The sequence below is a fragment of the Colletes gigas genome, unplaced genomic scaffold, assembly GCF_013123115.1.
Source record: "Colletes gigas isolate AHSC1104 unplaced genomic scaffold, ASM1312311v1 Colletes_gigas_Sc00025, whole genome shotgun sequence".
Taxonomy (NCBI): Eukaryota; Metazoa; Arthropoda; class Insecta; order Hymenoptera; family Colletidae; genus Colletes; species Colletes gigas.
In genome coordinates this window covers 585,990-612,220 of record NW_025106654.1, presented here as the reverse complement: position 1 = coordinate 612,220, position 26,231 = coordinate 585,990, and the positions used below count along the sequence as shown (strand labels likewise).

The 26,231-nt window shown below is 34.0% G+C and overlaps 4 protein-coding genes across 7 annotated transcripts; 1 reads left to right on the top strand and 3 right to left on the bottom strand.

The window, feature by feature from the left end:
• Positions 1-92: 92 nt before the first annotated feature.
• On the bottom strand, positions 93-5,266 carry LOC122401505 (protein SMG5). Its single transcript, XM_043403683.1, has 8 exons — positions 5,054-5,266; positions 3,907-4,129; positions 3,649-3,819; positions 3,257-3,525; positions 2,770-2,950; positions 954-2,673; positions 537-872; positions 93-461 (listed from the first exon to the last, which is right to left on the bottom strand). Exons 1-8 carry the CDS (start codon positions 5,125-5,127, stop codon positions 394-396), a joined length of 3,042 nt encoding a protein of 1,013 aa, XP_043259618.1. The 5' UTR covers positions 5,128-5,266; the 3' UTR covers positions 93-393.
• Positions 5,267-7,516: 2,250 nt separating this feature from the next.
• Positions 7,517-11,675, top strand: LOC122401508 (centromere protein I-like). Its single transcript, XM_043403685.1, has 15 exons — positions 7,517-7,681; positions 7,922-8,047; positions 8,127-8,276; positions 8,687-8,775; positions 9,005-9,135; positions 9,214-9,394; positions 9,481-9,590; positions 9,657-9,811; positions 10,074-10,274; positions 10,354-10,460; positions 10,558-10,749; positions 10,853-10,977; positions 11,047-11,164; positions 11,284-11,454; positions 11,537-11,675. Exons 1-15 carry the CDS (start codon positions 7,630-7,632, stop codon positions 11,609-11,611), a joined length of 1,983 nt encoding a protein of 660 aa, XP_043259620.1. The 5' UTR covers positions 7,517-7,629; the 3' UTR covers positions 11,612-11,675.
• A 1,066-nt stretch (positions 11,676-12,741) lies between these two features.
• On the bottom strand, positions 12,742-20,191 carry LOC122401504 (integrator complex subunit 3). Of its 4 annotated transcripts, none has more exons than XM_043403680.1 (10): positions 19,756-20,191; positions 18,750-19,348; positions 18,100-18,661; positions 17,732-17,927; positions 17,115-17,280; positions 16,496-17,041; positions 16,327-16,420; positions 15,881-16,248; positions 15,236-15,803; positions 12,742-15,026 (listed from the first exon to the last, which is right to left on the bottom strand). In XM_043403680.1, the coding sequence occupies exons 1-10, from the start codon at positions 19,828-19,830 to the stop codon at positions 14,952-14,954; spliced, it is 3,249 nt and encodes a 1,082-aa protein (XP_043259615.1). In that variant the 5' UTR covers positions 19,831-20,191; the 3' UTR covers positions 12,742-14,951. The 4 variants fall into 4 exon arrangements, with proteins under 4 accessions (XP_043259615.1, XP_043259616.1, XP_043259617.1 ...); XM_043403681.1 differs by having other exon boundaries at positions 17,115-17,277; XM_043403682.1 differs by having other exon boundaries at positions 17,115-17,253.
• A 3,561-nt stretch (positions 20,192-23,752) lies between these two features.
• On the bottom strand, positions 23,753-26,147 carry LOC122401518. The gene is made up of 5 exons (XM_043403705.1): positions 25,718-26,147; positions 25,264-25,473; positions 25,019-25,172; positions 24,842-24,942; positions 23,753-24,752 (listed from the first exon to the last, which is right to left on the bottom strand). Exons 1-5 carry the CDS (start codon positions 25,739-25,741, stop codon positions 24,510-24,512), a joined length of 732 nt encoding a protein of 243 aa, XP_043259640.1. The 5' UTR covers positions 25,742-26,147; the 3' UTR covers positions 23,753-24,509.
• Between the last annotated feature and the right edge of the window lie 84 nt (positions 26,148-26,231).

Here is a 26,231-nt window from a genome sequence, read left to right as displayed (position 1 = left end):
AACGATAATAAAATTACGTTTTGATGCTATGTAAACTCATCTTTTTTTCTTTATCCAATGATTCGTCCGCATTAAAAACATCGCGATGGCGTATTCACTTTTATTGAAAAATATTTAGTGAAAAATACAGCTTTTTTTTTAAACATAAAAGGCAATACGAGCGATTAAAAGGAAACCATTTTATTGTTTAGAATTCTTCCATGAAAAAAGATATTAAAGTTCCATTTTGGTTATGTTATAGGAGAACCATCGATTTTCCTTTCTGGGTTTCCAGCCCTCTCAGACTCGCCCGCTCAGCTGACCGTATTTGCAGCTCTCAAGAAGGGTCAAGTCTTTTACTTTCACTTCAGTATGAGGAAGAAGCGGATGATCATCTCCATTAGTCCGATATGCTCAACCATGACTTTTACTCGACGCCTTCCATTTTGTATGAAATGACTCTATGTACTCGATATTGACGCCTATAATTCAATACCACATTGGACATGTAATAAAAGTTTTCTTACTAACTGATAAAAGAAGGAAAAAAAATTTACCTGCACTCTTTGCCAATCCATTAGGACTAAAAGTATGGATTCTTTTGTCGTCTGGGCTGCAACCTGTTAGCAATGTCACAACTGGTGTTTCCGCATCGTTTGTAATACCAACTTTTGTCTGTTGCGTAAGATAGTGGCAACATTCGATAATTTGGAAAAATAGCCATGCTTCTTTATCTTTTGGTCTTGGTCCTTTTATATAGGGTAACGTTAACCTCTCGTGAGGTCTTTGGGCTCGCAAGAATCTCGAACCTCGCTTTAATTGACCTTCCAACCATCGTGTCGCTTCTCTTGCTCGGCCACTAATCCGTTTTACTTCGTCCAAAGCTGAAACGACTAAAAATAATACACGCGTTATTTTTATTTTTAAATAGAAAATACCATAACAAGTAATTTTAATATTTTTACACCGCTTACCAACACTAGGGATTACAACAATGAATTTCTTGGCATACACTAAACGTTTAAGAGCCGGTGTATGCTTTGCTAAAGCTTCATGGTCTGGTACTAAATATGGAGACATAAGCCTAGATCTTAAACGAGTCTCCAGAGCACAAACTTCTGCTTTCAACCATAATTTTCCCATATGTCTCATCAACTTTCCACGCGAGTGATCCATTTCAAAATCCTTGCAGTTACCCTTTGTTACATTAGCAGCGTTCACATCGATCGTTATAAACATTTGTTTCGTTGGTTCGTACTTTACTCCGGCATCTTCGACAGAATTAAGGAAGTGCCCAAATTCGATTAATTTCAATGCCCTCAGCAAAGTTTCCTCCCGTTTATTCATTTTATGTTTGTACAGTATTTTCCAATTAAGCGATTTTTGAGCATCTTCCAACAGATTCAATCCTCTTAAATCAATATCTTCTGGCAATGGAATTATTTTAATACATTCCTTCAGTTTATCTACACTTGACAAAATCATGCTATCGTTCTTACAATTTTCTAACATCTTCGTATCGATGTTAATTAAATTCAACAAAATCGTAACGCGTTTCAGTAAAATCCGTGAACTTTTTCCACATATCCTTATGATATCTGGGTTACTCCTTAACCAGTCGCAACATATTTTAATAGACGCGAGTATTTCTTTTTCAACCAACACGTTCAATACCTCCTCCGGGTTTAAATCTTGTTTTTTCAATTGAGCAATGTACGTTACTCTACCCGACGATCCATTACTTTCTTCGAACGTAGTATTAGAATTAGTTACCGCACTTCCAGAATTAGTCACGGAATCTTTATCGTCAAGTTTTTTGTCTATTTGGGCATCGGATGCTTGTTCACCGTTTTGTACGTGATCATTGATGTTATCGGTTGCTTCAACTTTTGTTTCCGTTTCCACGTGTCCATTAAGTTTCTTTGTTTCAGACTCGACTGTAATTTCTTTCTTTGTTCGCATACTAGAGCCTTCATCGTCTGTGACATCTTCCGATAATGCATCCTCTGATAAAACGTTTCCTTCGCTCAATACATCGTCCTCTGTCTCGGAAACGTCTGAATTTATCTCATCGCTGAAAGATTCAACGTCACTCGCGTCCGAATCACTGCTATTTCTTCGTTTTCGTCGTCGAAGTTTTGTAAGCAAACTTTTAGTTTTATCCCAAGTTTTCCGCGTACCATTATGAACTTCCCCATTATTTTCTGCGATTCTTTTTTTGGAAGATGTTTTATCATCATTTTTATTCGCAGACTTATCAATTTCGTTTGAATTTGACTTTAGTTCTTTCATTACGTCATTCTTTTCTTCAGCATTTACGGGTGCATTATTACATTCGTTATTTTGTTGCAATAATTGCTCATTTGACTGTAAAGTTTCTGTGTTTGGTAAAAGCACATCTATAAAAGACTCCTGTAGTCTTGTTATTGTAAATTGTACTAGTTGAGATAATATTGCCAATGTTATAGCGACCACACCTTGTACTTCGCTAGATTCTTTGCTTTTTAATTGAGAAATAGACATCAAGCATATAGCTACAATCTTAAATATCATGTCATCTGTTAAATAATTTATGTGTCCATTTTTGCAGTTTTGAAGATACACTTCAATACTGTTTTCTTTTTCATTGTAATCTATATCACTTGGTTCGGGTTGTTCCATACTCAGACAAGTTTCGATGCTATTCAAGAGATCCTGTGAGAAACGCAACGATGTATACATAGAAAAATAATGCACAAAAGTATACAATTTATTAAAAATTTACACGTTAATATGTATTCATTTACATACTTGACATTCCTGATTTATTCTGTCAGAATTCGGTATATCATAATCCCATAATTGTAATAAGGAAAATAATCTTGATATGCACATGTGCGTAGTGTGCTTTTCATCTGTGCAAATAGAGTGAGTAACAATGGCTCTCTTTAAATTTCCTTCTGCTCCTTCAAATGGTTCAGTACATAAAACACTGGAAAATGATTCTTATTATTCTAATTAGTTGTGTATTTTAGTTAGTCTAAAGTCATTTACAATAATCCTTACAAAACATTTGTTAAAAATATCAATATAAGCGGCAAAAGTATAGTAAAGCTTTAAAAAATACAATGATGTGTTGTAGAAATTTTATATACATATATAAAAAAAAAACGATATAACCTAGAAAGAATAAATGTTTCTATGTTTCTACAGTTGCAAGCAAACAATTGAAATTACTACAAAATGAAACAAGAAAATAACATTTTTATTCGGATATGAAATAAAAAGTTATTCCAACCATCTCATGTAGTGGTATACTGCATCAAGACCATAATTTTTATTGCCTGCTACAGTGCCCAATTGATTATGTGGTAGTCCAATATTTGGATCAATTGCTATAGCCATTTTGTAATATCTCTTCGCTATCATTGGATCCCAATATGGATCTAATTCTAATTTGTATCTAGCTAAATCCCCAAGGCATACCAAGCTTCTATGTATTAAGCGCATAACACACTGTTTTATTTCTTCTGTATGAACTTTAAATTGACTCATCTTGTTCTTTGCCTTTGGAAATATAAAAAAGAATAATGAAAAACTAGATTAGTTTCATTGATAATATTTGTTATAACTGATATGTTACACAATTACATTTTAATTTCTGCGATAGTAATATTAAGATAAACTCACACTCGACAAACCAGTTTCATTTTGCATAAATGCAAAATCAATAGCACCAACCAAATCCAAACCATATTCTGATTGTAGTTTCAGTATTAGATGATGGTAAAATCCCACTCCTACTGCTAAATGGACAGATAACACTGCTTTTTCTGTTTCTGTCCATACATTATTTCGGCTCTATGATTAAAGTTGGTAATTATAACATCTTTGCAAAAAGAATGATGGAGTGGATTTTATGATATATATTTGAATAAAAATGAATACCTTTCTTAACTTTTTAGCAGCATATACAGTATCATAAAATGCTTTCCTCCATAATAACTCTTCAGTTTTACGTGCATAACCAATAGGATCTTTAATTATTAACCTTACACAATAATCTTTAAGCTTTGCTCGCAATGTTTCCCCTGAAGGGGTAAATAAATCTGTTACTGTTAATGCATGGCTTTTTTGTTCATCTAATCTTTTGGCAATATCCGTTATACCCCTATTAATCAAATAAATTTTTAATCATTCATTGCATATATATTTGCTAAAGGTTCATATTATCAACAGCATATATTTACATATAATGTATAAAAGTTATATAATACAATAATAGATGACTTCAAAGCCGTAAAAGACAATGAAATTCTTGATGCAAGTTACCTATTTAGAGCATTGACCACAAGGGAATATAACCTAAAAACTTTATTATCTTCTATGACCTTGAATAATCTATTATTATACTTCATTGAAATCATCTTGATATCAAATGTTGTATAAAGGTTACAAAAATGTGGCATTCCACTTACAAAAGTCATGATAATCTCTAAAACTCTATTATTTTTTCATCCACAAAAAACTATTTTCCTATAATTTTCTATTACTAATTTGCATATTCTAATTTAATGTAAAACTCAGATAAAGTATATACAATAATAGAAGGAATAACTTAAATTCTACAATATATATATTCACATTTATTTATTGATAATGTTGATAAAATGTCTATCAATATTTATCACATTACAAAGAGGTTGAAAAAAAAACAGTAATTAAAACAAAAAAAAATATCATAATAACAAAATTATCATATTTTTATCATGATACTGAAGCTTAATTTTTATGCTTATAAATTTGTTATATATCCATAATTAGTTTACTTCGAATGTTGGACAGGACAATATAAATTATTTAGAAGTCGTAAACCAATTGCATAATTGTTCATCGTGAGGATTTTCTAAGAGACTGAAGAAAAGAGCTACGCATAAAAGCGCGCCAATGGAAGATCGTACACACATAGAGGTTATGTTAATGCAAAGTGAAATTGCGACACATCGATACTTTTTATAAATGGGTTTTCTAGTGTAATGGGGGATTGGTGATGTAAATGAGAAGAATTACGATCTCGTGGATGTTTTAATATTACTTGTGCAAACGTCTTGTTTGTTCGAGGCAATCAGACGTTCGGGCATCTGCTGCAGTATTATAGGTCCTCCTCATTTTGCTTCGATCATTTTTCACTTCCTGGCCGCTTCGTCATTATTCATTTTCCCGCGGTCTCCTGACACGCGCACCTCCGTCCCACGGTAAGAAAATTCGACATTCGCCCTTGCCTAACTCCAAAAACCTCCCACGAACTGCTGAGCTCAATACTATTAAAGGCATGCACACGAACATACAGTTTATTCAACGGTTGTCGCAAGGAAAATCATCTGGAAATCGTTGTAGCAGTGTTACCAAATAATACGTTTTCGAACTATGGAGTGCACCACTTTGGAACAATTATAATTTAATAATTTAAAAACTAGAACAGTAACACTAACGAAGTTCATTATCAAATTTTATTAACTATAAGATTAACTTCAAGAATGTCAAATGTTGAAGTATTAATTAAAAAATTTGTAATTAAATTATAGTGTATTATGGCCAAGGATAAACTATAAATGAGATATAACTGGACATTTAGTTGAATTTCCTGTTTTACGATTCAAAGGACTCAAAGCTTTAAAGTTTTCCAACTGACTTTAACCCCCTTACCATTTTTATGTCACAATTCAATGTTATTGATTCAGAGCACTATTAGCAATAAAAAGTAAAACGAATAACTTCAGAAAATAATCTATATTTCGCTCAATAAGTAACATTATTGCAAAGCTTCTTTTGTAAATGATGAGTCTACGAATACTTATGAGACTGACTGTACATCCATATCTATATACCATCGTTTCGATGACATAATATCGGTATTCAAAACATTTAGTTTCTTTAAAGGTAATAAAACGATTATCTAAAAATACCGGTATTTCATCGATATTCGTAATACCGATTAAATCTTTGGATGTACTTCTTTAAATGGTCAGATCTACACACCTGTCGCTGTCGTGTGCAAAAACCCGCCAAAACTGATTTCCACAACGTTTGAGTATACTTATGTCACTAGAATTTCGATTAGTGGAGTGACGCTAAAACCAATGAGAATCTCCAATGTCATTCCACGAATTAGAAGACTTTCCACATTTTGACACATTCAATGGCTCATTATACAGGGTGTCCCGTAACTAGTATAAGAACCGGAAATGGGAGGTAGCTGAGACGATTCTGAACAACAATTTCCTTTGCAAAAATGTCGGATGGGGCTTCGTTTTTTAATTATTAACGAAAAACACTGACCAATCACGACGCGCGCCTACCGCGCGCTCAGGGCCGTCCGAACTCGGAGAGCCCACGCGTCGGGTAGGTAGCAAGATGTGCATTGAAGATACGTCGAGGAACGAATACAAATAATTAAAAATACTACCACTGCAACTGTTACCTAATTCATTAATTACTACGTAATTAGTACGTAAATTTCTAAATCGATTTTATTAATTTTTTGTATTCGCTGTTTCCGAGGAAAAAGGAATAAAATCTCGGAATTTTTAAGAAATTAACCCTTCGCACTCGAGTGACGCTTCTCACCAGTGTTTTAAAATTAAAATAAGAATTATTTTCAGAAAATTAAAATAAATACTATAAGAACCATTTGTAACCGTTTGCTATTAAAAACCGTACTGAAAAAGCAGACTGGATTTCTGCGTGCCGAAACATTACGCGAATACAAAGAGTTAATAGAGAAATAATTGAAATTCGATTTACCTCCTGCGCTGTCAATAGGGCCCGGACAGTGCACCGCTATCGATCGCGGCAAGGTCGAAGACCTCAACGAAAATCAGCTGATGGGATGGCCCGGCTACTGCACCGTCGTGATCGACAGCTGTACACTGTCCGGGCCCTATTGTTAGCGCATCAGGTAAATCGAATTTCAATTATTTCTCTATTAACCCTTTGCATTCGAGGAATGTTTCGGTACGCACAAATCCAGTCTGCTTTTGTAGTCAGTTTTTAATAGCAAACGGTTACAAATGGTTCTTACAGTATTTATTTTAATTTTCTGAAAATAATTCTTATTTTAATTTTAAAACACTCGAGTGCGAAGGGTTAATTTCTTAAAAATTCCGAGATTTTATTCCTTTTTCCTCGGAAACAGCGAATACAAATAATTAATAAAATCGATTTAGAAATTTACGTACTAATTACGTAGTAATGAACGAATTAGGTAACAGTTGCAGTGGTAGTATTTCTAATTATTTGTATTCGTTCCTCGACGTATCTCCAATGCACATCTTGCTACCTACTCGACGCGTGGGCTCTCCGAGTACGGACGGCCCTGAGCGCGCGGTAGACGCGCGCCGTGATTGGTCAGTGTTTTTCGTTAATAATTCAAATACGAAGCCCCATCTGACATTTTTGCAAAAGAAATTGTTCAGAATCGTCTCAGCTACTCCCCATTTCCGGTTCTTACACTAGTTATGGGACACCCTGTATACACACTACAAAGCACTAACAAATGTACCGTATGCATACAACGAATGTGCTATGCACGTGTTATATTTTGTTATTAACCTATTACACAGTAGTGCAACAGTCAAATTGGCATTTTATATTTGAAAAAATGTAGTAGCGATGATTAACGAAGAAAGGAATATTTGTTTAGAAAATTTGAAAAAACTAAGACGTAAGCGATTAGGAAATAAACCTACGATTACATTTTCTGTCAACAGGAAATTGCAGAGAATGAATTGTCATAAATAAAAAAGTTTATATTGCTTGAAGTTTAGGGCTATACGTTTACGTTTTATTTTAAAAGGACTAATTATACTTGGAAGCAATATTAGTTATACCTCAAGCAGTATTACTTGAAGATTCTACATTTCTCTATTTTTGTTCTACTGATATTTGAATCATATTTTTTTAGTGAAAGGTAAAGGTTATCAGGATTTTGAGGAGCTGCTAAATACATTACAAGTTTATGCAACATCGCAAGGACTAGAAAATGAAGATATTAATTTGTTAGCAGATATTATTATAAACAGTGACTTAAGTTAGTATATTTTAAATGTTATAGAAAAACAAACAACAACGTTTTGATAAGTGAATAAACTAAAGAAAATGTTTAATAGGTGCTACTAAAGAGGTAGGCTTAATAAAATGTCTAGTTCCAAGATATAAGGTACCCGAAGATACTTTCAAATTAATTACTACTTGGTGCTTAACATCCGTGAATGACTTGCCAATTTCTGTGTCTATCGCTATTACACAATGGATAGTTGGTAATATTATTTTCATTAAATCATTAACCCCTTAACGCTCACACCCGTGACATATATGGGCACGCCGAACTGTCCAAAATGTGCATGCCCGTGACAGTCACAAGCATAACAGATACTTTTGCCACATAACGATTTGTTTACTTTAACTGCTGTCCCATGGTATCCTATACTAAAGCATCCATTATTCGCTTTATGTCCTTTATTTTGTTAAAAATAATTCGCATGGCATTATCAATGCAAAAAATATGTTACAATATCCCAAGAATATAAATTTATGACAAGAAAAAATTTGTACAGTTTTGGACGGTAAATTGAAAAAAAATGTGAGCATTAAGGGGTTAAATAAATTTAAGCGTTCGACTACTTTTATTATCCATTGAATATTGATATATATATATATATGCTTTTAGGTTTATGGAATTATCAATTAGTAGATCAAAAAGTTATAAACATGTACTATAATGTTTTCTTTTATGTGATGCTGAAGAAGGACAAACTGGTAGTTGTATTTTCTATGTATTTTTATAATTTCTAAAATGCATTACATATAGAAGATATTCCAATTTAATTTATTAGTATAGATATTTCAGAATCTATGTTGATGTGAACAAATAGAATTCAAATGTAGTATGGATACGAAATTTTAAGTTTCCAAACTTCTATTTATAAATTAAAATGGGAATTATATTATAATTGCATTGCAAAAAGATTGTGTATTAATGTTTTAGGATAGGCATATAGCGCGTATTATTTATGTATTAACAAAACCAGATGATGTAACGCGCAGAGATGTATCCAGACTATTAGTTTTACAAAAGAAGTATTCAAAACCTCAAGTGCATATAACTGCATTGCTATCGTAAGTAACCATAATTGCAAGTATTCTATCAACAAAGTTTAATATCTAAGCATAAAATTTACATACAACATATTTTAGATTGTTCAAGACCTACAAACCTGAATTAGTTCCTGAAACAACTCGGTCAGTAAATATAGAAAGTGTGTGGAAACCAATACCAGAAATTCTGCAAAAAATGTTTCAAAATGCTAAGGATCGTTTAGAAAGTCAAGAAAGAGAAGACATGCATCTTCAATCATATGACTGGACAAAATTTCAGGTAACAATGTAATAAATACAAAATCCATATGAATATGTTTAAAAAAATATATATATATATATATACTTTTTAATGCACTTTAATAGAAAATGAGAACGAAAAAAACAATACCATTGGTACCATCTGTAAATTACTTTCATATTGGTTCTAGTATTTTCAAAGAGAAAGATACAAAATCCATCTTTGATATTTCTAGGTAAATACTCAATTTGTTTTTTAATAATTTGTTCATGAATACTTCTCACATAATAAAATATTTCAGCATAGAAGAATTAGGATCATTGCATTTCAGCATGGAATTGCCATGTAATGCCATATCTCTTTTAGTTAATACAGCTGGATATCATCTTTTAACATTTTCGGATTTTCATTATCAAAGTAGATTTTCTTACAATCTCTATAATACTTTGATAAGAGGTATGTATTAACATTTTACCGACCGGTAGCCTATTAATCGGCTTTGTTGTTAGATTTAATTACCCTATAATAACAGAAAGCGAACAATATAGTGAGGATTTTCACAAAGTTCAATTTAACGTTTCCATAGGTATAAGAAAAAGCGCATATATTCCCGCGCGATAGCCTAGGCTCAACCGCTACCGGTCGGTGAAGTATTAAGATTTATGAAAATTGGCGATATGTTTTAACAAAATTAAACTTAATTGCTTTTTTATTTTAGCATTCATACTAGAAAACGAGAAATTTCCCGATGAAGAAATCAATGCATTACTCGATATGACTGCAGAATTTTCACGTTATATGCAGCAGGGTATACCTGTTGTCAATCGTTTCCTCGACGAGTACTTCTATTTCAATACAGGAGAATATCGATCGAAATTTCTAATTTTATTACAATGGATGACATCAGCATCTATTAGCGGTATATTATTAATAAGATAACATTAATTATTAATTGACGTGTTATTCTGACCTATATTGTAAAAGCACAATGTTTACAGATTTACAGGAAAAAATATTAATATATGTACAAAATATGTATTACGAATCGTCGTTGACTGAAAAATGTGAAATTATCAGAACTTTAAAAATATTAATCACAAATTTGGTATGTCAAACAGTAGACTGTTTTGTTATCTGATTATTTAACCAGGATTTTTTTTATCGTACATGAATTACTCATATCAAAACGCTATTTATTGTAGTTTGTTAATGAAGGATTTGAAGAATGCTGTCAAGAGACACCTACGCCATTTTTAGGACAAATTCCAATGAATAATCTGAGGGATGTTGTTCTCATTTTTACTAAATTCCTTCAAGATATTATCGTGTCTGGTTTAAATATACACTCTTATCACACTTTATTACTTTCAGAAGCGTTGTTATTTTATAATCAGGTGTGTAATAAAATTAAACAATGATATAAATGAAAATATGTTTGTGTGACATAATAACAAAACGTTTGTCATTAAATTGTCTGTTTTCATTTAATATAATTAGATTTGTACATTGGAAAATCGAAGTTCTATACAGTTCTTCACAGTAGCACCTCCTGCAGTAATTTATGGAGGTTTTGTTTCAAAAAGTTGTACGATTTTATCAATGACATGTAATTTGTTATTAAGGTATTTGTTTTTTAATTTCACTTTTTTACATCTAGAAAATGGTTTTTTAATGTCAAGTTTTTATTACAGGTATCATGATATGGGTTTGCATTTTATAGAACATACACCAGATGCGTTATTGGAAAAAAGAATCGAAACTGTATCTGTTTATATTGAAGATATTTTTGGCACATTATGGCATGATGAGGTATGTAAATACAAAAGTAACATAAATCACAAATTAATAAGAAATATTAATATATTACGTAAAATAATTTTCATATTTAAAAAACTAAAAAAAATAAAAATTTTTTTTTTTATTTTTAGCTATTCACAAAACAACGTAAAAAGTACTTTTTAAAGAATCTTCCGTACGAAATACTAAAAGAGTTCAAACACTGTAAGATAAATAACCATTTAAATATTCTTCATCACTACGCAGTTTTGCCTTATAAATATGCATTAAAAACTGCAGGACTTGATATATGTACAAAAGAGGTAAAAATTTTCTTTTAAAATAAAGTACAAAAAAGAAAGTCTAAACAGATAATTGTATAAATAATTATGGAATTTTTTGTAGGATGCTATGAATGTTGCTTTGCAGTATTTTCCAACCGTGCATAAATTTCTTACTACATTTCAAACTGAAGTATAAATATATATATACAATATTAAAAATATTGTGGAGGTACAATAGCTTGCAAATTTTATATCAAATATACAACCCTTTTATATTTTTATACTTGAAATAAAACCATGTATTAAATAAAAAAAATTGTTTTAAATAAAATAAAATAAAAATGCCTGGGCAGTCGAGAATCTCGGCTCGAGAATCCAAATCGTATGCCGTTGACGGGAGGTCGGATTTCGGTTGTTAAGAGCGAGAAGGCAAATGTGAGCCTTTCTCTCTCGACACCTACGAGGCGGTCCGAAATTAGTTCGGGCAGCTTCGGAGAATCGAGAAAGAGGGCATGCGTCAGTTTGCCTTTGTCGACTTTCCAAACTCTACGAGCTCACGTACGCGTGATCTGGCATGTGTGAGTAGGGCACCGTGGATGCTTTCTGGCACCTCTGACGTACAGTCCTCCGCTGACTTGAAGTCACACATTGATCTCTAGCTCGCTATTCGTCGCGGCAGTTACACACACATGTGGACTGCCTGAGAGCAATGGAGCGAGATAGATAAATGGGCGGTCCGACTCCCTTTACCCCTGTGTCGTCCCTTGAGACTTCAAGTCAGCGGATCACTGTCATGGCTCGTACGGTAGGATATGTCGATCTCTGACTGTGACACGAAAATGCATTGAGTGGAAAATCTATACTGTATCTAGTCTGTGGTTCCATTAAATGATAGATCTATTCTGTATCTTGCCTAGCCTGTAATCTGTAGAATTTGGATTGTTTCCGAAACAATTACTTTCTCGATATTCCTGCTTTAGTTTTAATTTCAAATGCTATAAGTGATGAAGTCGTATTGCCGTTTAAAGCAATGATATTGAAAGTGATAACAGAAATGGCGAAGCCTCACCCCAATCAGAGTTACATTAACCAAACATTACATGCAACGTCTACTCTATACTTTGTCTATGGTTCAACGAATACTGTATTCATGAAATGCCTTATTTTTGTTGAATTTATCGTTGCTGCATCAAACCTTGTACATTGATGAACGAACGATTATTTTAGTATGCAAATACATGAAAAGTTAAACACTGTCTGCATTATGAATAAAAATATAATTGTTCGGTACAGAAGGTAGGATACAAGCGGAAAAGAAAAATTAAGTAAAAGAGGAAACGAACAGGAATCACGTGTTTACTTCCGGTCATTTTTCGATGTATTTACATTTACGTGTATTCTGTGTGTACAAGATCGTTAAAAACATTAAATGTTTATGCTCGCGTTACGATAATATATTCATGTATTTACATGTGTATTTGTGTGTACAAGATCATTAAAAACATTAAATGTTTACAGGTCTATTTTTTCGTATTGCCCCGCGCATCGTTAGTTTCGCTTTTGTCCATCTGTGTTTTCAACATCTTTCTCTCGTTCCCTTTCTCATATACACACACACACACTCTATCACTCATTTTTGTTTTTATCGTACAATAATTTCACGTGTTTAATCATCCGCCACATTTTAAATATTTTTCACATAACGCCGCAGTTTATGTACAAGTAGAAAAGACCTAATAACAATATCGACTGTCATACCTTATACATACACAAATACAAATGGCTGGTTACGTGCATACACTATGCCCGTAACTGAAAAAACATTCTTACTAACTGATACGCCAGATTTCACCTTCTTTTTCTTATTTTTGTCGCAATTGCTTACGGATACTCGATGAAATTAGACTCGTGCAGAGATACACTCTTTGTGAAAAAAAATCTCTTCAATGTCGAAAATGTCTCCGCACACGTTCACATCCATACATCATACACATACGTACGTTTCCGTTCTTTCTGGTATGTACAAACTAGAAAATACATAACGCAGCTACTTACGTGTACAAGTAACCGATTTTACAGGAAATGTACAGAGGTAAACGACACTTCACCCTTACGTTTTCTAGGACTTAAGTGTACATGACGCCTGGTTCTATACTTATGGAAGGTGTCTTAAATGATGTCAAATCAACGAATCGTGGGAGTAACGCGACAATAATCTAGGTAACAATACTAAATGATAATTAACATTAAATTCGATTTACAAAAAATACTAGGGAAAACTCTTTATAAATTGTAAATCACTTTAAAGACTCGGATATAATTGCGCGTCAGGATACCAGGATGTACATGTCTCTCTCTCTCTCTCTTTCTCTCTGTGAATGTAAATACATCGTAAACACTACGATTAAAAAGAGGAATAATCGCACTTTTTCAGCTAACGTCAGGTAATTCGTTCGTTCGCGTAAAACGATTCATAGCAATGTAAAAAGATTCGCTACTTTGAACAAAACGATTCTTAGAAAAACAGACAACCTTCCATCGTGCAAAATATAAAAGTTCTTGCGTCTTGAGAATGATTATGCTTTACTAAGCGCAGACGTAAAATACATTTGGTCATAAAACTGTACGCTTCTTGCTGGAGCAAGGGCGTTCTTGATACATCCTTGATCTCCCGCAGAAGGTCCTTAATCCTAATAAAAAGCTATCAACGATTCGTACAAATTGCGTTCACAGTTTATGGCAACAAACGTAACCATTTTCCCCCTCGTTAGCTATTGTGTGAGACGCGAGAGTCTTATTAATAATTATCGTACAATGAACAGAACAAAATGAAATAAATTTCGCCAATACGATCTTTTAATACCATACTAATCGCAAAATTAATAATAAAATTAAGCACAATCGTGCTTGCAATCTTTGACGCCTACCGCAAGGTTGCGTGTGGACGACTGATATTTTCCTTTTCTAGAAACAAAGTGATCACGTAAAGAATTTTCGTCGTGTATCGCTTCACCCTTCACAATGTTGCCAGATTCAATTTTTTAAATCTTAAATTTATGCATTCATACATTTAAGAGTATATCAAAATAATTTAATTCGTGACTAGTTTTGCCTCTTGGTAACTTTATCTGACAGATACATGATAGCTTCGCAACTTCGAAACAGAGTCGATTTGTCACAAGCTGATCTGTCACATGCATTTACCTAGAAAAGCTATAACCAGCATTTATAAATTTTCTTCTCGTTAAATATCACATGCATTCTAAATCTGTTTCGCGTTAGAATGCGCTCGACACAAATAACAAAATTAATGGAAATAGAGTCTGGCAACGTTGTTAATATACTGTGGCTGCGAAATATGTGCAAGATCCTTGTTATCGATACGGTTTCGCATTTTCTCTCGACATACACTATATTTACAAGTCGCGCTAAATAAATCTATTATATATACTATATTATCTTACTATTCTTAAGGCTAGTTTAGCTTGCTGCACACACGTGACGTGGTCCATGTGACATTTGAAGACACTGGGTGGTCAGTCGCTGTCAGAGCCCACAGCATTAATCTTTTTTCTCTTTTTTGCTTGCTTTAAATTCACAATTTCCTCTTCCTACATTATAAAGATTAAATTATAGTATACATCAAAACACTCCGCGACAAAATTAATGGAGCACTTTGCAATCATCTGAAAGAAGGTTCGTACGGCTATTCCGTATAATATTACAAAATTTTTAAATTTGTTTTCTAAAGCAATTATGAAGTGTTCCTTTAGCTTTGTAGCAGAATGTTTATTATGTTCTAAGTTTAGTAAATGCTTACCTCGCTGCTAGATGTACTGTCAAGATGATACCGAGGTAGCGGCCTTTTAGAACTAGACCTTTCCCTTGTATTAGCACCAGTTTTCCTATGTCCTTTCGCACCACCGCCGCCTCCAGCCGATGCCGCCGCATGTTTTCGTGCTGAGCTCGTTGGTGGAGGTGGAGGAGGTTCGTTTTCTTCGTTAACTTCCGCGAGGGCAAACAGATCTCCGTAACTTTTCCTTAAAGAATCACTACTAGCTGCTTGTGCTTGTTGCAAAGCTCGTTGCATTCCCTCGGAATGGTAAAGCTGTAATTCGGCAGAGGACGTACAATGTTGTCGCAATTGATCCAAATGGCCGAGAACTTGTTCGCCGGAAGGTGGACCAGGTTGTTGATTGTGCTTGCCGCCAGATCGTTTCCGTTTGTTTGGACTGGTAGCGGGATAACGGGTACTCAAAAGATTCGCAAGCAGCTCTCCAAGTTTCTCTTCGTAATCGCGACACCAGTAACGTAGTGTCGCTACAACGAACATATCTCCGTCCACATTTTGTCGTGCAAGCAATTGTCGCAGAAGTTCTAACGTTGGCCTATTCGAAATCGTTAACGTTAACACAATTCTACGAACTTTAACTTCGGAGTTTCCTCCAATCACTGATTTACTTACTTTTCTTGTTTAAGCATAAACAATATCGACGTGAGTGCTTCCGCGTGATCACGAAATTGTAATTTAGTTAAAACAGGCAGTACGTAGTCGATCGGGAAATCGTGGGCAAAAATAAGTTGCCAAAAACAATATTGCTCGAAGGTTTCCCAATTTAAACTAGCTGTCAATAGTGATGTAAATGATTCCTTTTTTAACATTTTTAGGTGTCCCTGCATTATTTGACAGACTAATTCCTGTAGTTGGCATGCGTCAACTGTCGATACAACCAAATGCAAGAGTTGAACATTCCCAAGAGCAACATTTTGGAAACCCGTATATACATCAGGCACAAGATAACACAGCATGAATATGTTGTCTTCATGGCAGAGCTGTAGAAGGAATTACGTACGTATTTTATATGGACAAACGCAGAATACATTAATTTTTAATTTTAACGATTTGCGTACCTTTAGATCTGACACTAAGCACGCATCCAATTTCTTTTCTCGATGTGTGCAAAAGTCTTTATAAACCGACGCTTTAACGTCGTTTAATACATTGCTAAAACAACAAGAATAATTTAATATGAAACACGATCGTTTCTTACATTTGTATAACTTGTATTCCGTTACGAACCTTGGTTCACCTTCTCGCTTTTCTTCTTCTTTGCCCCAGACTTTTAAGAAGTAAAGCAGTAGGTAACCTATTCTTGATTGTATAGTTTGTATCTCTGCAAGTACTCGAGCTAGCAATTTCCGCCTATTGTCTTCTTCTTTACATAACTGAAACTGGTTACGAAACATAACAAATAACGGCGTGCTTATACTATCAGTCAAGGCTTCTTCGTTCAAATTATCCGTTGGAAATATTTGAGATGTAATTTGTGACGATAAGATCGTTGATATACAAGAAGCCAATGATGGTATCGTTTCCGCATCTATTTCATCTTCTACAACCATTTGTACTATCCTTTCCATTGTTTGACACCTCACTTCATTGTCAGTTTCACTATGCAAGCTTTCTACAGCAGTCCTTAATTCTTCTGGTTCTAAAATTATGTTTAACTGAGTCGTAATATCTTCTTTCTTCACAACACAATTCGCATTTTTTTGTTCGTTTTTTAATTTCACATTTGCTAATGGAACGTCGTCTTCATCATCTTCTTCAACTTTAGTCACTATCCTGTAATATTACCGCGTATTTTAATGACGTAAACTTCATCGCAATTTTACTTCGAAGCTAAAGAAATATTTACCTTAACGGCATTTCCTCCTCTTCGTCGCTGAAAGCCGGTTCCGGATCTTGATTTACATGATTATTTTCAACTGTTGTGTTTCCTGTATTCTCCAATGGGGCTCCTGGTGTTAGGTCCTTACTAAGTTCCTCCATTTTACCTGAATATATCGGAACCTTATTTCCTGTTTAAAAACATCATGCAAAATCCGAAGTTAGTAAGCATTGAATGTGCTTGTAAGCTCGAGGAAAGTGTGAAGAATAAAATCTGTTAAAAAATATTGCTAAAAGATAAATTTTCACACATTCGGTACGGGTGCAATCTACGAATGTGGGGTGCAAAATGGCCGTGAAAGCACTTTCGCTGAAATGAAGTAAATGAATATTTACCACTTAAATGACATAATATTATTATAGCCAACGTTCGTACCGAAAGGGTTAGGTTTATATGTATATTTACATTTAAGAATTGTGTGCATTTGTAGATATTTACATATATGAATGATATTAAGTGAGGCATCAATTTTAATACGTAATATGTACACTTATTAATTTCGTGTGGAATGTTTTAATGTTTGGTGCATTATTTTGTGATAATCTACAATGAAATCTGCATGCAATATTTTATAATAATTTTACCGGGATCTGTATTAGGTGGCAAGCAGAATTCCTTAAATGTCTCCCTTATTTTACTCCTTAGTTCGCGATCTAACTTGGGACTGTCAAATAGTGGATAAAGACTCGGCAATACTCGTTTTTCCAAAATTTGTCTTAATGATGAAAAAATTCCATTCCTCACTTTTTCTGTTAAAGGAGGATAGAAGTTTGGTATTATCTGTAAAAGAAAACATATTTAAATAGGTGTACACACAAAATTAAGTAGCTGCCAGAGGTGTACGAGAACCCGATAGTCGGAACAAATCGGGAAAAGATCATTTAGGGTTCTCACACACCTCTAGTAGCTATAGCTTATGTATTATATCATTAAAATTAACTGGTTTATTTACCCTGCATAAAAAGTCTAATAATGTGGCAGTGACTGGTGGATGAGACCTCATAGAATTGTGCATGACAAGAATTGCAGGTTCGATATTCATAATATTATCTTTCTCTGGTTCAAAAAATAACCAATCATAAAATAAAGCCAATTTGGCATTACTTGCAGCCACAGTTGATGTGCAAGTAGTAAATAACCATCCTATTACTGCCCAACGCGGAATAATATCTGAACACAACAACTCGTTCGTCGGATGAATAACACCAACAATAAATCGTATAAGATCGCATCTTAATGACTGTGACTCAGGTGTGGCCAGGTACTGTCTTTGGAACCAATCTTGGTACCGTTTATGGTTACCAAAACGCACTTGACTCGTTAAGAATACTAGTTTCCTTTCCATATCTGGTGTAAGTCTTGATTGTAGAAACCTTCTAGAAGTTCGAGTTTGTAAAAGTTGAAGAACTCCATTAAAATTCGGACAAAGAGATTTTGGGCTAAGAAGCATATCCTTCCAAAGTGTTTCAAATTCTGAAATTCTTGCCACATTTTGTAATAAACGTACCAAATCCCTAGAAATGTAAAATGTCATTTTATTAGCTTCACCTTCATAGTAGCTATCAGCATGAACAAAAAAAAATTTTTTCAAAAATTACGTACCTTCCAATAACTAGACAGTCAACCATACGTTCTCTTATTAGAGATACAGTGAAGGTAACTTCTTTTTGACGCAATCCAGATAGGTGAGGTGCATTATGATCTTCTATTAATCGCAAATAGGTGTAAACAATAGAGGCTACTAAAAAAGGAAACTTATCCAACCAAGATCGGTTTTCTTGAAATATGTCTAAAAGTGCATCTACTAAAAACAAATTTCTTGGTGAAATATCTCCACCAGCCGCATGCCTTAACAAACTTAAACAAAGGTTATCCACACTAGCTACACTGGTTCTTATCATTTCTCTCAGTAACCATAGTAACTGACTTCTGGTTACATCGTTCAATCGCAGGTATCTTTCGAGCACTAATTGATTAAGATGTCCTAACACAATTGCAAGACCATCGCGTGTAATTAAAGTCAAGTCTCTATAACTTTTTGCAGCACTTTGAGGATCTGTCAGAATAACTACTAACAATCCCAGTGACACTTCTTCGTGTGTTTTATCTTTACACACAGCATTGTTCAGAGTATCGTGGGCTTCCTTCTCTGACAGGCCTGCAGTCAGGTTTTGAAGCACTGTATAACATCTGTCAAATTTCTGGAAAAGAAATAAACAAACAGTTAATCGTCGATATCAAATGATAATAATAAGAAATTAAAAATTAGGAGTAGAATACTGGTAAATAATAATTACACAAGATTTGTTTATGATTTTATAATTCGCACTACTGTGAACAACGCAAAACATGCACTTGCATTGTTAATAAAGATGTTTAGACTCAAGTATTGAAATACAGGTTGTTGCTGGAATCTTGGCAATTATCATTCATCAGTAATAGACATGTATCAATTTCATAATTATGTAAATGATTCGAATATTGCCGCTAAGACGCGTGGTTCGACGTGTGGCGCCGCACGGTCAGCGACGTGCGCGACCGTCGCAACAATGGCGGAGCCCCTCGCACCCGATACGTATCCAGTGACTATTTCAAATATTTATGTTACCTCTTCCAAGTCGTCCTTATTCTCTATGCAACTCGTGCTGAGTAGCCGGGACGCGGGAGTTTTCGTTTGTTCCATTGCTGCTGGATGGCTCGCGGCCGTCCCGTGAACGTTATTCTAGGCCCTGTCGAGCCCTCAGCCCTCAGCCCTGTGCCCCTGGCCGCTTGTGCTCGCCTCCGTGCATCGTGATCGTCTCACTGCCTGTTCGTTTTCTATCTCTCTCTTTCCCCACTCTTCGTCTCTCGCGCGGTCTCTTCACTCTGTTTATTCCTTACCACGGACCACCCCGACTCTCTGAACTGTCCGATGCGATTGCGCATTGATACATGCGCCTCGTCGCTTCTCGGCCTCGCTTCGTGACGTGATCGTTCCCCACCACCGTCGCCAATCACCAACTTGACCAATCACTGCCCACCAACCCGTACACACTGGTGGACAATGGTGGGGGTACCGTAGAAAAGTAGTGCGACTTACAGGAACGTATTTATTAAGGGTGCGAACTGAGGGGACGGTCACCTCAAAGTGTCTGTGAACCTCTTGACCAGTTCGTCCGCCGTGCCAAACTGCGTATGAAAGGGTTTAGACTTCTCACGTTTAAACAGTTGTTTCCAGATGTCACACGATCATGTATCGATTAGTTTTTTTTTCTGCGGGTATTATAGAACTGTATATACACGAGTGCCACTTGTCCGTGGATAGTTCATTACGGTAAAAGCACCGACGTTTGTTCCCAATTAAATCCGTAGAAATGTGTTGCACTAATATGCAAGGATCATCGCGTGATTCGATAACATCATAAATTATACCGTGTAACGGATAATAGTAATTGTTTTACGCGTTAGTTCGTTGGTTTTGCGGAATGTAGAAACGAACAAATTCCAGCAAACTGTTGCATGTATTTCGAAACTTCTCAAGAGGAGTAGAATTTACAGTTTGAACGTACGTAGTTTTCTTTTTAATATTCATATAGAGTTAACAAATTGGATAACGTAAAAATATTATAGGAAGAAAGCTACTAGTGAAAAGTGAAGTTTACTGAGAATAAATGTGATCGGTACCACGAGGTCATCGGCATCGCGACTTCAAATTACGTTGAACTTTACAAAAATAACTCGATCTTTGTCGCAATGACAAATACGATATAACTGTATAATCATGTTTTAGAACTAATCTTGTGCCATTCCTATTAAAGAGCGAACATTCCAAGGAATAAACACGAATGAATTGTCTCGAGAAAAGTTACGTGAAAAATTATGAAAATTTTTGACACTCGGGCGCGTAAATCTATCTCGTGGCTTGCTATATAGACACGAACCTGTGGCATCAAACTGCGCGTGCGCATATCCTGTATGAACAAGAGACCAGCCGACTAATCGCATTGGGTGCCCCAGCCACGCTTCCCGCTTTTCGTTTCCTCGTGTTGCTTTGTGAACTTTACGTTCTTTCCGTATCCTGATCGTTTTGTGGTTGCGTACTTCGCACGAACGTACTGGGATTTGCGCATTTACTGTACTCGTACCGAGTTAAAGACGTTTCGTTGGATATATGCAGTTGGTTCACACCGATACATCCGTGCACGTCAACCTAACCCCCAATAAGTGCAAGAGCCACAGACCTGACATTCCATTACGATGTATAAGGCTTTCCTCCAGGTATCCGTGGTGCTACAACCCTGTTTTCCTTTCTCTTTCTTGTACTAATGTTCGTTTCATAATCATTTTTGTTCCATTTCACTTATTAGTTTTTCATTCTTGGTTACGATATGATTCAAGGAAATCTTGTCAAAATTAAGTTTCTCCAGATATTAAAATGTTAACGTTTTGTTCCCGTAAACATTGAATAAGACTAGGAAACAACTATGTATATTGTTTGATTTCTATATCAATTCCTAAGGCTGTATAAATAACATATGCTCAGCTGTTGTATGAATTTACAATTAAACCTGATTATAAATATAGTTTTCGGAATATTCAACTTTTAAGTAAATTTTCACACAATCTTAAACAGAGCTTTCGTAACTAGGTATCATAAACTGTTTCGAAGAAAATAGTTTTGTTCACACTGTGTATGACTAAACCCCATTTTATTGGCCTGTAGTCATACGTATAATTTTACTTTGAACATGTGTTCCTGTGGTACTGTACAACTTAGCAATATAAATTTCTTTACTATAATATAATACACTTAAATGAAAGAAATAATATAATGATATGGGCAAATTAAATAGTACTCGTTCGAAATCCTAGTGTAAAAAAGTCCAATATTTCCCAATAATTTCAAACACAACCCACAGAAGCGTATCGCTCGAAAGTTTTGCGAGAAATGACCAGACAGTACGTTCTACGATGCTTACCTACTTGTAAACGTCAATGAACGCATGCGCATGAGTCTCGCGAATAGTCTCATCAGGATCGTATAAGATGGAGATAGAAAAGAGGGGAATGAATATGTATATTCAAAAATGTTGTTAAAATTATTTTCCTCGATTTTACCAGCAAAGCCTCACACTAGTCACAACGGTTCCCCGTAAATGATCCCTTCTAGTTACAAGTCATGAAAAAATTAAAAAAATCAATCAAATGTTTTAACGTATAAAAGAATATAATTGCAGAACGGATTTATTGATTTTTTAATATTTTCTGCAAACTTATCAGTTTATCTATTTCATCAACGTTCAGAATGACTTTTTATCGAAATTAACGTTACACATGTTCATTAAAGAATTTCATCTATCTTTTTAACTTTCTTGCGCTGATCTATCGCGCTGTTGAATTTCCATTACGTATTGTAATCACGCCGTATAAATATACATTAACTAATACGCGTTATAAGAAAGCTGACACGATGTACTAGGTAGATTGGAATGTAATGTTAAATAATTATGGGAGTGTTCTGTATTTTCGCTTTTATTGGATAATTAGCCAGGCTCGTAAACAGTTCGAAAGAATATTTACTTAAGTAAGTAACAGCTTGTACATTTGAATTTACACTTAACGAGCTCTCTGTGATCTTCGGATAACTGAGTCTTGAACACCTGGCGCACAGCCAATGCGGTTGCGAAAAAACGTGTTATCGCTAACATCTCTCGCTAAGACGCTTACTATTTTCTTTTGTGTTTCGTCTCGTAAAAAACTATTTTAGGGTATTTCATGTATAATTACGGAATTTGACGAATTCGTATAAATGTAAGAAAAATTCTCACTGTGCCGGTAAAACCGAACAGCCCTTCCAATTGCAGTATGTAAAAATTATAAATTTTATTACAAATTTTACGGATTTAATACGCGTAAAAACGTTTTTTCGTATAAAGGTTATAAATCCCAGTAAACAATTTAGTTAATTGTAAGACGCTCTTAGTAAACTGATTTGAATATCTAACAATGTGCTTGCTACATTATTGATTCATTCAATAGCATAATTCTTCGGTATTGATATGATAATACCACGCATAATAACGGGTTATAAATGGCAGTGTAATATACCGATGTTTGCCAAATTCGATGTGGTAACCATTGCGGTTAAGCAAAAACATTCATTAATCTGTATAAAAAACGCATCGAGATAAATGAATTCGCGTACATATTTTAGGACATTATAATTTTTAGTTGTATGCACTTATGAAAGTGTACTATGAAGAATGCTAGTGTTAATACATAAATATCTCGGTCATTTAAGAAATATTTAAGTTAAATATTAGGCGTAATATAGTAATTGAATTTACATAACAATTCAACAAAATAATTAAATATATATATATGTCTCTATACAACACTATTAAACCTTTCAAATTCTATACATATGTGTAATTTCTTTATAAATAATTTATTTTGTATATTTCTACAAAGAAGTATCTAATTAAGTGATTTGTTAATGTATATATGAATTTATAGTATTGAAAATCCTTGTCTATTAGTAACATTGGAATTTCTAATTTGTCTTAAGGGAAGAAAGATCAGTATAGTTTAAGTGAAAAATTTGAAATTGTTGATTGTATATTAATTCGTGAAAATTGGTAATTTTAGTAAAAGGGTGGTGTATTTTGTGTATTAGTTTTAAGATTCAAAGAACATACTTTATCCTATATGAAGGGATCAAACAACTCTTAAATATTTGATTGTGATTAGTTAGAATCTGTTTGTGTTTATTGTGTTTATTAAATGTAGAAGGTTAAGAAGTGTAGAGTTTTTAAGTTCAAGAACGAGATAATTCGTTGTATATGATAGCGAATAACCTTCAAATAATTGGATCCTATAGTATAGTATATGTATATGTAAAAATGTTAATGGCAAGTTTGTTGCCGATTTTGTTTATACGTTGAAATATTTTATATCATTAAATATGGTTGCAATTCGTATAACAAGCAGAGTTTTTTGTCTCAATTTAGAATTTAGAAATATTTGTACTAAATAACAGACAATTATATTTTCATTGTAGCCTTATCTCCTATAATATATCTTAAACAGTTTGAAATACAATTGTATTTGCAACAGATGGACTTGATTATTAACTAGCGGGTTTGGTTTGCAATACAATTTTTTTTAACATAAAATATAAAAAAGTGTGGCAAATCTGCACACAATCTTAATATTTTAACATTATTTAACAACTTAAGTATAAAATGTAAACAGTGTGTATATTTTTCTGCCAATGCAATAACTGGTTGTAAACATTCAGATTACCTGAGATGTTAAAAAGTGTTACGAATTTTAAATTTTAGCTACACAAAAATCCATATGTATAATTAGTATCAAAACACACTATGATCTTCCTTTTTTAAATCTTTGCCGCGCTTGCGCTTTACTGTATTTTGGATGTTTCTCCTTATCATTGTTCATTTCAGTATCATCGTCATCATATTCTTCTTTAGCTTCACCGAACAAATCCACTGGTGGGTCCAAAAGTGATTTTCTTTGACACTTTACAAAATAACGAAATCCTTTTGCAATGCTAAAACCTAGCATTGCTATAGACATTGTTAACAAGGCCATCAAAAGGGGATGCTATATTCAATGATAAAAAAAAAAAACTAATTGTTATAAATATTTAAAAAATTTTCAATTTTTGTAAACAATAGTGTGGGCATATATACCGTTAATGTAGGTTTATTTGTAAAAACATAATCAGCAATTACAACCACTACTCCAAGTATAATACCAACACCAGCCCCAAGCCAAGGTATCTGTTGATCAGCTATAAAATAATACAGTATTACAGTTTCATGATAAACATTTTCAATGTAATAGTTTTCACTTTACACAGATAATACCTTGTTTATCTTTAATTAATAACCTGGATACTCTGTTCATTGCTTCTAAAATTGTTGGTTCATTTGGCTTAAGAGATAATGCTTTATTATAAGACTGAAGCGCTTCACTAAATCTAAATGTTTGTGATTCTATTTCACCTTTCCTAAAATAACCCTGTACAAAGATTGTATAAGTTTTTCATTGTGTTTTTTATTGTTTCTCATTTATGTCTATATGAAAAACATTAATAAAAATATGTATCTACCTTGGTCCAATCAGGTTTTAAGTGAATCGTCATTAAAGCATCCTCCATTGCAAAATGATATTGTTGTAATTTTAAAAAGGCAAATGATCGATTGCTATACAAAGAATAATTTTGTGGATCAAGTTTGATTGCATGTGTGTAATGAAACATAGCCTCTTCAAATTTTTGTTCTTTCACACATGCATTTCCTCGTTCCTTGAGGCTTTGAACCTTCAATGAAATCATAATAATATAAGAAGAGAAATACAATATCCTCTGTCTTACATTCTATAACATCAAATTCTAATGACAAATTATTTACCATTAAAATATGTATTACAATTCCAAATTGATTTGTATTTATAATGAGACATTTCAAGTCTCAAAAATGTTGTATATTATTTAAAATATTACGTTGATATTGATTAAAGTGTAGAAATATTAAAGTTCAGTCAGATAATATACAAAATCTTACCTCTGCTTCCTGCGTACTCGACATATTTTACAGTTGACTTCGAAGATAGGTTATTTAAAAAAAAGTTTCACGAATTATTATCTAATTTACCCGTTATCATTGTCTTTCAAGTGACTTTTAAATAACCATTTATCTATCAAAGATAGTCAACAATAAGAAGCAACCGCAACACCTGCCATGTTTTTCGAACCGGTAGGTGCATGCGCACCGACATTGGCATGCGATACTGCACTGCGCATAGTCCTCCACCCGTCGTCAGATGTGGCGTGTTGAAAGAATAGAAAAAGAGACAAGAGAAGACGCCCGCCTCTTTTCCCAATGCTCGACGTCCCCTCTTTGAATATTGTCGCTGAAGAGATGACCTATGCAAAAATGGGTCAACGAACTTCAAAAAATGAGCACAGCTTTACATATGTTCCAAAAAGGAGGATGCAAGGTAACTAGCTGATACAGAATAAATCATGGGCTAATGAACAATGTTTCGGCTTTATAACCTCTTATCCGAATAATAACG

Bases quoted from the DNA above. Each gene is read 5' to 3' on its own strand.
- LOC122401504 (XM_043403678.1), bottom strand. From the start codon at position 19,830: ATGGAACAAACGAAAACTCCCGCGTCCCGGCTACTCAGCACGAGTTGC. The intron at 17,928-18,099 runs GTAAATAAACCA...TTTCTTTTACAG, and splicing joins TATTAGACTTTTTATGCAGG to ATAATACCAAACTTCTATCC. The intron at 17,042-17,114 runs GTAAATATTTCT...GTAATATTACAG, and splicing joins GAGGAGGAAATGCCGTTAAG to GATAGTGACTAAAGTTGAAG.
- LOC122401505 (XM_043403683.1), bottom strand. From the start codon at position 5,127: ATGAGGAGGACCTATAATACTGCAGCAGATGCCCGAACGTCTGATTGC. The intron at 3,526-3,648 runs GTGAGTTTATCT...ATATTTCCAAAG, and splicing joins ATGAAACTGGTTTGTCGAGT to GCAAAGAACAAGATGAGTCA. The intron at 2,951-3,256 runs GTTGGAATAACT...ATCATTTTCCAG, and splicing joins GTATACCACTACATGAGATG to TGTTTTATGTACTGAACCAT.
- LOC122401518 (XM_043403705.1), bottom strand. From the start codon at position 25,741: ATGTCGAGTACGCAGGAAGCAGAG. The intron at 25,474-25,717 runs GTAAGATTTTGT...ATTTCATTGAAG, and splicing joins CGAGTACGCAGGAAGCAGAG to GTTCAAAGCCTCAAGGAACG. The intron at 24,943-25,018 runs GTATTATCTGTG...ATTATTTTATAG, and splicing joins ATTAATTAAAGATAAACAAG to CTGATCAACAGATACCTTGG.
- LOC122401508 (XM_043403685.1), top strand. From the start codon at position 7,630: ATGATTAACGAAGAAAGGAATATTTGTTTAGAAAATTTGAAAAAACTA. The intron at 7,682-7,921 runs GTAAGCGATTAG...ATATTTTTTTAG, and splicing joins AAATTTGAAAAAACTAAGAC to TGAAAGGTAAAGGTTATCAG. The intron at 9,591-9,656 runs GTAAATACTCAA...AAAATATTTCAG, and splicing joins TCCATCTTTGATATTTCTAG to CATAGAAGAATTAGGATCAT.